This window comes from Neoarius graeffei, chromosome 11 (genome assembly GCF_027579695.1).
Source record: "Neoarius graeffei isolate fNeoGra1 chromosome 11, fNeoGra1.pri, whole genome shotgun sequence".
Lineage (NCBI taxonomy): Eukaryota > Metazoa > Chordata > Actinopteri > Siluriformes > Ariidae > Neoarius > Neoarius graeffei.
Window position 1 is genome coordinate 39,669,660 of NC_083579.1, and position 11,471 is coordinate 39,681,130.

Genomic DNA, 11,471 nt, shown 5'->3' on the forward strand with positions numbered 1-11,471 from the left:
CACTACTGTTCAAAAGTTTGGGGTCACTTTGAAATGTCCTTATTTTGAAAGAAAAGCACTGTTCTTTTCAATGAAGATCACTTTAAACTAATCAGAAATACACTCTATACATTGCTAATGTGGTAAATGACTATTCTAGCTGCAAATGTGTGGTTTTTGGTGCAATATCTCCATAGGTGTATAGAGGCCCATTTCCAGCAACTATCACTCCAGTGTTCTAATGGTACAATGTGTTTGCTCATTGCCTCAGAAGCGTAATGGATGATTAGAAAACCCTTGTACAATCATGTTAGCACAGCTGAAAACAGTTGAGCTCTTTAGAGAAGCTATAAAACTGACCTTCCTTTGAGCAGATTGAGTTTCTGGAGCATCACATTTGTGGGGGTCGATTAAATGCTCAAACTGGCCAGAAAAATGTCTCGGCTATATTTTCTATTCATTTTACAACTTATGGTGGTAAATAAAAGTGTGACTTTTCATGGAAAACACAAAATTGTCTGGGTGACCCCAAACTTTTGAACGGTAGTGTAAAAATGCGCCGCACCCTGGCGTATGAGGAGATCGTGTTATGCATCCTAGAGTATTAGCTACGTAAGCTGGCGATGCTGTGACGTTCCTTTCTTACTGCCACGTATCCTGATACGCCGTACATACGCAAGGCTGAAATGCCAATGTGTGACACAAGCATTAGGTTTAAATGTTTGATAGTTCATAACCTGTATGATTATTCTTTACAATGTTTTTACAACATATATGAGTGAATACATTATATGGTTGTTCATGTGATGTATTGAAATGTTTTCTGCCTCGACAGCAGTCGATTTGTGTTTATTCCTGGCCCTGAGGACCCTGGACCAAGCTCCATCTTGCCCAGGTAAGCGGTTTCACTTCTAATATAATTTTATTAGAAATTCAGCTGGCATCAAGTGTTAACCCCCCTTCCTCCCCAAATAAGTAAGTGAATGAGCTGGTTCAAATGTGTGCTGTATTTTCATTTCCAGGCCTCCCTTAGCTGAACACATCACTGAAGAATTTAGACAGCGAGTCCCTTTCTCTGTTTTCACCACAAATCCATGCAGGTATAACCTGCAGCTTCTGTAACTTAAATCTACTTGTAGGTTTTTCATTTTCGGATTGAGTGTTCATCTTGATCTCCAGCAATGTTTGTTTATTTATTTTTTTTAAAGTTGGGTTCTTTTCCTATGCCAGGATACAGTACTGCAGTCAGGAGATAGTGGTGATCCGAGAAGACCTGGTCAACAAGATGTGTCGAAACTGCTTGAGACTCCCCAGCACCAACCTCGACATCCCAAACCACGTGAGTCGGTTCTGCTGTGTTTGTCAGAATCTATATTACCAAACCTTTTCCTTTACCCAGATAAAATGAAATTCGGGCGCTGTCACTGAAGCACAAAAGAAGTATCTACAAAAAACAGCTTGTAAAAAAATACACTCCCTGGCCACTTTAATTTTATATTTATATTTTATATTTTAACAGGAAGCTTCTTCACTTATTAATGTGATCTTCAAGAAGGTCCTGATAAATAAATTATTTCCACAAAAGATATAAAACAGAATTTGGAGGTTCAGTATGAAAACCAACTAGTTAAAAGTCAACATCATTATTTTGTAAAAGTAAAAAATATAAAGTTCAAATTATTTAAGTTTAGAAAAGTTTTTAAAGAAATTCAATTTAAAACGGCTAATCTTAGAACACTGCTTAAGTGCGTCACTCAGATTGTCCCATTATTTTATGGCTTGGTACTGCATAGTTTGTTTTCCCCAGTTAGTTTTGGGTCATAGTAAACGAAACTCGCTCCCATGCCTCGTGTTGTAGCCATGCTCATTAAGCATATTTAGCTTTAAGTTTGCTGATAGTAGACTGTTTTTACATTTAAATATATGTAGACATCAATGGTAGCATCTGCGCTTAGAGAGTTCCATCCAGTTTAGTTCATTCCGAGCATCAAATGCTGAAGAGAATGGAGGACGATCCAGGATGATCTTGGCTGCTTTGTTGTGAAGGGTTTGAAGAGATTCCATAAGCATGATGTTATTTTTATCTCCCCAAACAATATCACCATAATCAAAAAGTGGTAAGACCAAGCTGTTAAAGTGTAAGAGTCTGGCGAATTTTGGTAAAAGATGTTTGATTCGCTTCAGGAGACCGAGGCGTTTGTTGATTTTGGTCATCTGTTTTTTGACATGAGCAGACCAAGACGCTGCTGGGAAAAAAAAATCACGCCAAGGTACTTGAATTCTTGAACCCTCTCAATGTCTTTGAGGTGGACCTGGATGGAGATGGTGGAAATGTTGGTCTTTCTCTTGCTTCCAAACAGCATGGCTTTAGTTTTTGTTGCATTCAGGGTCAGATGATTGATCTTAAACCCATCACCAATAGGAACTCGTTCTTGATTCTAAGATTCCTGTTCTTGACTGGCAGGAGTGGAACCCAATGTGCTCTTCTCTTGTTGCATGCTGAGATGCTTTTCTGCTCACCATGGTTGTAAAGAGTTGCTTTGAGTTACTATATCCTTCCTGGCAGCTCGAACTAATCGGGCCATTTTCCTCTGACCTCTCTTATCAACAAGGCGTTTGTTTCTACCCACAGAACTGTCGCTCACTCAGTGTTTTTTGTTTTTTCACACCATTCTGTGTAAACTCTAGAGACTGTTGTGTGTGTGAAAACCCCAGGAGCTCAGCAGTTTCTGAAACACTCAAACCAGTCCATCTGGTTCAAACCAACACCCATTGCCACAGTGAAAGTCACACTTTGAGATCATAATTTTTCCCCATTCTGATGTTTGAAGTGAACATTAACTGAAGCTCTTGATTTGTATCTGCACAATTTTATGCATTGTGCTGCTGTCAAGATATTGGCTGATTAGAGAACTGCATAAAACATTACAGGTATGGTAGGGCCTCCGATTTTCCATGATCGCGGAAAACGGACGAAAATCGCGGAAATTGGGGTCAGAAACGGAATTAGTGCTCAGAAACGGAATCTATGGAGCCCCTCTGGTTACATGGGTGAAAAAAAAAATATTCCATGGCCACGAGTTAATAACGCGTGGGAACGAAATCCTATTCCGTGGCCATGACTTGCTTAATGCGTGGGAACGAATTAATAATGCGTGGCCACGAGATGATTCAAGTTCCAGCCTGATGGGATGATGTCCAGTTTTTGAGCGGCCGTCAATTGTACAATAAATACAGGATTTATCCTGTATGATGAAATCTATAACTTCCCCGAGGTCAGCATATTGTCTACGTTTGAGCCCGTGCTTTTTGAGCAGCCGAATTAAGTGTCTCTTGCTCAGAATTACTCCATGTCTAACTGCAAGTGATTTAAAGATATCATTATAATTCATTCCTAGATTAAAATAAAACAAAATCAGATCAAACTTGTCCATATTTGCGGCTGAAGCTACTGATGCCACAAAGTCAACAGTCTCAGTGATGAAATGACTAACACTTCTCGTGGCCACGCGTTATTAATTTGTGGCCACCTAATAATCATCATCTCGTTCCCACACATTAAACAAGTTGTGGCCACGGAATAGGATCTCGTTCCCATGCGTTATTAACACGTGGCCACGGAATATTTTCAAGCACAAAGGGACTCCTAATGCTATATTATAATGGTGATCTTGAAGGCAGATTTTGAACAGTCAGATTTCCATTAGTAGTTTGCACCAAGGCTTTTCAGTTTAACATTATATAATAGCAACTGATTATTTTCATGATTTAATGGTTTATGTTCTTAAATAAGAAGTTATGTTCCAAAGAATGATTTTCTATATAAAGAGTTTGAAGACTTGTGCATTATTAAATTAATAATTTACAGGCAAAATGTAAATAAAACTAATAATAGATTTAACTGTTAAATAATTTGAATCATTTAAAGTATATATTAAATGGACACTGTCACACACTTTGTTAGACCTGTCGTTGCACTGAAAACATTGTAAGCATAACAACGAATAAACGTTTGAAAAACATGGATAAAATGATAACTGAGATTGTTTTTATTTAAATGTACATGTATAAAGAGTAAGGATAACCATAAAAGTATTAATATACAATATAAAGTTTTAAAGAAAATAACAGGAGCCAGTCAACAATCAAGTTAAGAGCACTAATTAACTACAGTCTTAAATAAATGAAAGAAACACATTTTCAGTGAAGTGAAATTTAGTGGGCGGCACGGTGGTGTAGTGGTTAGCGCTGTCGCCTCACAGCAAGAAGGTCCTGGGTTCGAGCCCCGGGGCCGGCAAGGGCCTTTCTGTGTGGAGTTTGCATGTTCTCCCCGTGTCCGCGTGGGTTTCCTCCGGGTGCTCCGGTTTCCCCCACAGTCCAAAGACATGCAGGTTAGGTTAACTGGTGACTCTAAACTGAGCGTAGGTGTGAATGTGAGTGTGAATGGTTGTCTGTGTCTATGTGTCAGCCCTGTGATGACCTGGCGACTTGTCCAGGGTGTACCCCGCCTTTCGCCCGTAGTCAGCTGGGATAGGCTCCAGCTTGCCTGCAACCCTGTAGAAGGATAAAGCGGCTAGAGATAATGAGATGAGATGAAATTTAGTGTAGACTGTGTACAGAAAGTTTAAAGCTTTAACAGGGATGTGATTTTTCCGCGAATTTGCGGAATTCCGCTTTTTTCACCTCAAAACTTGAAAAAAAAAAAGTTTCCGATTTTTCCCTCAAATCCACATTCGTATCCTATTCGTTCCGACTTTATTTGAAAGATGGCAGCCTTGGATTTGCATCTTTATGCCTCGATCACGGAGGCTGCCATCTTTCAACTCTTTGTTTGAAGCGAGTGCGTTCATTGGTTGTTACAGAGCAATGGGCCAATCACGTACCTCGTTTCATCTCATTGACGTAATTACGTCATTTATGCAATTACGTCATCGAGATGAAATGAGGTACGTGATTGGCCCATCGCTCTGTAACAACCAATGAACGCGCTTGTTAGCTGTACGTAAGCTCGCTTCAAACAAAGAGTTGAAAGATGGCAGCCTCTGTGATCGAGCGTAAAGATGCAAATCGAGTTAAAGAAATTGACAGAATAGTGAAAAACAAGTTCCGCTGGGAATGGTTGGAGAAAGAGGTTGCTACAGACGTTGGACATAAGACTGTGAGACATTTGTTCAGCGATTTCGTTCTTTGGGGAGAGGGCAGAGGTCTCTGGCTGTCAAGTTTGGGGATACTGGGACCTCCCCTGCCCGAGCTACGAGCGTCCAAAGTCGGGATAGAAACGTCCCAAGGCTAGCGGGCCCTGCTCGCGCTGGTTCTTTGGGGGGGGGGGGTGAGAGAGTGTGTGACCGTGTGTGTCAGAGTTGCATGTTGACCATTAAATTGGCTTGAATTTGTTAATCATGACAAGTTTTTTCTTGTGTGTTTTGCTTGCCATTTTAGTACAATTTTTAAGTCAGAAAAACCCAGGAGCTTCGAGGGGCTTCCCCCCTTGTCCCCCCACCAGGGAACTGCCCTGGACCAGCTGGGGGCCTGCGGCCCCCAGACCCCCGCCTAAAATTTTCAGATAATTTCACCAGCCCCAAATCACATCCCTGTTTATATGAAGTTGTACTGCAGCAGGCCAGTAAAGCAGGATTACAGGGATAGATGCACAAGGACAACAAACATGCAGATGCCTCCCAACACCAGTTACCTGAAACATAAAATTTCATGCATTTATTACATGTACTTAAGAATTCTGATTCTGAATTATGTATTTTATATGTTGAAAATCTAAAAATGCCAATTTAGTTGTCATTTGATCATATAACTGAAACAAATTGTCTGAAACGGAATTGAAACAGAATTAGCCATTCTCTGAAACGGAATTTAATGTTTTTTGAAACGGAAAATAGGAGGCTCTAGTATGGGTCTTCCTAATAAAGTGGCTGGTGAGTGTAAACTTTGTTTATTTACAGTTGTGAGGAGTCATAATTATATATTTGGAAGGAAGGGTATTTTAGACTTAAAATTATTTCATTTTAACAAGCTATTAAGATATGCACTGCAAAAAATAAAAATCTTAGGAAGTTTATTTGTCTATTTTCAAGTCAAAACATCTAGCCACCCTTATTATAAGACATAATTGCCCAACAAGCAAAACCTCATTTAGCTAGAAAGGCTAGTTTTTAGACAGTCCATCTTGAAAATCTTGTAGAGACAAAACGTCTTGAAAAAGTCTTATTTGGAGCACCTTTGAAAATAAAACAAGTTTTTTTAAAAACAAGTCAGTACATTTTGGACATTTGTCAAATGTGGTTCATCTTGTTTAAAAAAAAAACAAACAAAGTATGCTTGTTTTGGGAATAAATGAACTTTACTGAAATCTTTGAATCTTTCATTACAATTCAACTCCACCTTACAGATCCTAAGTTTACTGCGACTGTTTTCTCAGTCATTCAGAGTGAGGGCCTTCTAGATGCTGTACAGACTCTAGACCAGACAAGTGCCTTCAAAAAGGCTATGAGTGAGTGGAGGGCGTTTTAGTGAGGTCTTTTTGGAATGCTGTGAGTTAAGTTCAGTGTTTGTTTGTTTGTTTGTTTGTTTGTTTGTTTGTTTGTTTGTTTGTTTGTTTGTTTGTTCGTTGTGCTTGATCTTGTAAACCCCTCGTACACATGAATAGTCAGTGCCCCCAAAATGCAGTTGCTTTGGCGTTGTGTAAGCACTGTAAGTCAAAATGCGTAGGCTTTTTTTTTTTTGTGCCTGATCTTGTAAACCCCTCGTACACTGCACTGTTGCGTTGGCGTTGTGTAAGCACTGTAAGTCAAAATGCGTAGACTTTTTTTTTTAATTATTAGTTTTTTTTTTTTTTTTTTGGTGCCTGAGGTCCTGGGGAGGTGGAATCTTAAGAGATGTTTTAATGTTTGAATGTTGAAATGGGAAAAAAAATAAACTTGTTGCAATGCTACACGTGTCGTCAACTTGATTCAAGATAGTCTCTGGTCTCATATCTAGAGTATTTTACTAATTACAGGTCACAAAAGGAGAATCTTTTAAGCTAGCAATGCTTAGTTGTAGAATTTAACAATCCTAATAGTATATTTATCTTAAATTCAGTTTTTACTGCTAAGACTTTGTCATGAATATAAGTGAAATACCCTTAAAATGAAATAAATAAAAATGACTTGAATGGCTAAATGTAAGAAGTACGATCTTGTTATAAGAACTATTTTGATTATTTTGAGTTAATCAGATCTCGCATGATAAGTTCCCCAATCTTATTTTGGAATTATTTCATCTAAAAACAGGTTAGATTTTTCATCTTACTTTAAGAAATCTTACCAAGTCAAATTTGACTAGTTCCATTGGCAGATTTTTTTTCACCTGATTCAAGCAAATATGCTTTGTTTTAATCTTTTATTTCTTATTTTTGGAAGGCCATTTTTTGCAGTGTGTTGACTTTCATACCAAACCAAAATGTCTGCAGATTCTTAAAAGTGGCTCTTTCTGTTAAGTAAGATTGTTCTAGAAAAATCCTCTTTGGGTTTTGTTAGCTAGTATACGAGTTTAAAACATAAGTTAAATTACCGACTGACAATGAACTGAAATCTTTATATTATGCGAAATTACATGTAAGCATTAATCATTGTATTTGAGCTGAGTGTTGAAAACATTTCATTTTTAAAAGAACAACATATAATGAATCAGTACAGTACATAGATATATGTACAGGCTTTATGTTCTCTTATTGCCCTTTTTTTCCTGCAGTTTGTGAAGACTATCTTGTCTCAGGGCCATCTGACCCCACTTCCCCTGTACGTCAGTCCCATGTACTGGGCGTATGACTATGCCTTACGTGTCTATCCTGTTCCTGATGTTATTATCTTTGCTGATAAATATGACCCCTTCAGTATCTCCAACTCGGATTGCCTCTGCATCAACCCGGTATTTTTTTTCCCACTATTTAATGAATTGTTAAAATCTAATGGCTGTAGGTTTTTGTTTTTTTTTTAATTTTTTTGTTTGTTTTCCCTTTTCCCCCTGGATTAACAATAATAATGTAGTGTATGTTATTGCATCACTGGAAATGTCTGAGTTGTGAAATTATTAATAATGAAAAATAAATTCAGTCAATATAATATAAACTATTTACCATCCTCTACCTAGGGTTCTTTTCCAAGAACTGGATTTTCTTTCAAGGTGTACTATCCATCAAATAGAACAGTGGAGGACAGGTATTCAACTTTTAATTACTCTATACTTTTAATGATTAAAATTATTAAATTTGGAGCTCATTCTTTGGAACCCAATGCTTAATGGGTTTTCTTCATATTTGTTTTTCTTATGCAGCAAACTGCAAGGACTTTGAAGCCGAACACGTGGTGATAGAGTTGGAAAAGACCGTTTTATATAGAATGTAAAATAAATGTACCAGCTTGTTGCAGTGTGTTTGCCTTAAGTGAAATTACAATACTGTTATGTGAAATATCTGCCATTTTGTCAAATTAAAATATTTTTAGAAGATGAAGTTCAATTTGTTTTCTTGAAATCTTAGAATATATCACACGAACTGCTAGGAAGCAGAAAATACCTGGTCACTGTGAATGTGAGGGAAAACATGGTATTGAATTAAACATTCAATCCCCTCTCTCCCTCCCTTTCTCCTTCTCCCTCCCTTTCTCCCTCTCTCTTTCTCCCCCTCTCTCTCTCCCCTTTCTCCCTCCCTTTCTCCCTCTCTCTCCCTCCCTTTCTCCTTCTCTCTCCCCTCTCCCTCCCTTTCTCCCTCCCTTTCTCCCCCCCCTCTCTCTCTCTCTCTCTCTCTCTCTCTCTCTCTCTCCTTCCCTTCCTCTCCCCTCTCTCCCCTCTTTCTCCTTCTCTCTCCCTCCCTTTCTCCTTCTCCCTCTCCCTTTCTCCCCCTCCCTCTCTCCCTCCCTTTCTCCCCCTCCCTTTCTCCCCCTCTCTCCCTCCCTCTCCCTCCCTTTCTCCCTCCCTCCCTCCCTCCCTTTCTCCTTCCCTCCCTCCCTTTCTCCTTCCCTCCCTTTCTCCCTCCCTCCCTCTCCCTCCCTCCCTCCCTCCCTTTCTCCCTCCCTCCCTCTCCCTCCCTCCCTCTCCCTCCCTCCCTTTCTCCTTCCCTCCCTCCCTCCTTCTCTCCCTCCCTCCCTCCCTCCTTCTCTCCCTCCCTCCCTCCTTCCCTCCTTCTCTCCCTCCCTCTCTCTCTCTCTCTCTCTCCTTCCCTTCCCCTCCTCTCCCCTCCCTTTCCCTCCCTCTCTCCCCCCTCCCTTTCCCTCCCTCTCTCTCTCCCCTCCCTTTCTGCTTCTCTCTCTCCCTCCCTTTCTCCTTCTCTCTCCCCTCCCTCTCTCCCTCCCCCTCATTTATTTATATATATATAAAGTTTTTATTTGCTTGTTTATTTAGCCACAAAGCATACAGTATAATTCACATGCAAACCACTCGGAATACGTGTATTATGTGTTAAGAGTGTAGTTGGGTGTGTATGACTTTCTACTGTGCTGTAATTGGTCATGTAATAATAAACATACAAAGCGTTTAGTTTAATGGCCATAAAACTATTCCAAAATAATTATAAAACACTGGGCCAGCTTGCTTACTTTGTAAGATTTACTCATGCATGGATTAAAGTTTTCCGTCGCTACGACGGATTTCCGTCAACTGGGAGCGCTGAAGGTCAGTAATGAGAGTGATGCAGATCCGAGGAGGAAAAGAATGGAGTGGGGTGTGGGCCCACAGGGCTGACACCGATGTGATTTAGAACTTCACCAAGCTGCTGTGATTGCCTGCTGTTGAACCCTTTCTTGTGCTATGTTTGAGTGTATGTAAAGGAATAAGTTGTTGCGCTAGATAGGCCTAAATAAATAAATGAAATAAAGCCTCCGCTACTGTCCAGTCCCGGGGAGGCTCGGCGCAGGCAGCGAGCCGCGGTGCTCGGCTTGAGTTTCGTTTCTATCGGCGGCTCCAGACCGACTTTGCACGCTCGTAACTCGGCCGGGGGAGGTCCCGGCCTCCCCAAACTTGGCAGCCAGCGATTCACCCCGAGGCGAGCCGCGGCGCTCCGCACAAAAGGTCAGAAAACAGTGGAAGCGAATACTCCGAAGCTCAAAATTCAGGAAAGTGGCTCCGGTGTCGCAAGTGCGCAAGAACAGTTATTTGAAAGTTAACCTGATGAATTTGCGCGTGCGGTTTCACGAAGCACCGGGACAGTCGGCATTCGGTGATAGATTCCCACCTGTGACTCATTCTATTCGCGCGCGCCCTCTCGCCCACTGCCGCTTCGGTTTCCCGATTTACACGCGTGTCTGCGGATGCAGTTTTCAGAAATCTCCACTCTGCCCACAGTTTGCGAAAGTAGCTGTTTTCAGTGACTGAAACCTCCGTATACAGTACCAGTCAAAAGTCTGGAAACACCTTCAAATTCGATGTTTTTATTTTTACATTTTTTTCCTACATTGTAAATGAATACTGAAGTCATCCAGACTATGCAGCAACACGTAAGGAATGTTAATCAAAATGTTAATCAAACCAAAATGTTTTAGATTCTTAAAGTAGGCACCTTTTGCTTTGATGACAGCTTTGCACACTCTTGACATTCTCTCAATCAGCTTCATGAGGTCATCACTCGAAATGGTTTTCCAACAGTCTTGAAGGAGTTCCCAGAGGTGCCGAGCACTCGTTGGCTGCTTTGCCTTCACTCTGCGGTCCAACTCATCTCATTATCTCATTATCTCTAGCCGCTTTATCCTGTTCTACAGGGTCGCAGGCAAGCTGGAGCCTATCCCAGCTGACTACGGGCGAAAGGCGGGGTACACCCTGGACAAGTCGCCAGGTCATCACAGGGCTGACACATAGACACAGACAACCATTCACACTCACATTCACACCTACGCTCAATTTAGAGCCACCAGTTAACCTAACCTGCATCTCTTTGGACTGTGGGGGAAACCGGAGCACCCGGAGGAAACCCACGCGGACACGGGGAGAACATGCAAACTCCGCACAGAAAGGCCCTCGCCGGCCCCGGGGCTCGAACCCGGACCTTCTTGCTGTGAGGCGACAGCGCTAACCACTACACCACCGTGCCGCCCCGCGGTCCAACTCATCCCAAACTTTTTCGGACTGACTGACCTTCATTTCTTAAAGTAATGATGGACTGTCGTTTTTCTTTACTTAGTTGCACTGCAAAAAATGGCCTTTCAAAAATAAGAAATAAAAGATTAAAACAAAGCATATTTGCTTGAATCAGGTGAAAAAAATCTGCCAATGGAACTAGTCAGATTTGACTTGGTAAGATTTCTTAAAGTAAGATGAAAAATCTAACCTGTTTTTAGATGAAATAATTCCAAAATAAGATTGGGGAACTTATCATGCGAGATCTAATTAAGTCAAAATAATCAAACTAGTTCTTATAACAAGATCGTACTTCTTACATTTAGCCATTCAAGTCTTTTTTATTTATTTCATTTTAAGGGTATTTCACTTATATTCATGACAAAGTCTTA

At 40.7% G+C, this 11,471-nt stretch overlaps 1 protein-coding gene across 1 annotated transcript in view; it reads left to right on the forward strand.

Annotated features, from left to right (window-relative positions):
- Positions 1–8,485, forward strand: part of pole2 (polymerase (DNA directed), epsilon 2) — a 47,875-nt gene extending 39,390 nt beyond the window's left edge. The window contains 6 exon segments of the mRNA XM_060933896.1: positions 815–874; positions 1,002–1,079; positions 1,210–1,318; positions 7,726–7,902; positions 8,125–8,192; positions 8,308–8,485. Coding sequence (XP_060789879.1) covers positions 815–874; positions 1,002–1,079; positions 1,210–1,318; positions 7,726–7,902; positions 8,125–8,192; positions 8,308–8,326 — 511 coding nt within the window. The 3' untranslated portion in view covers positions 8,327–8,485.
- The last annotated feature ends 2,986 nt before the right edge of the window (positions 8,486–11,471 follow it).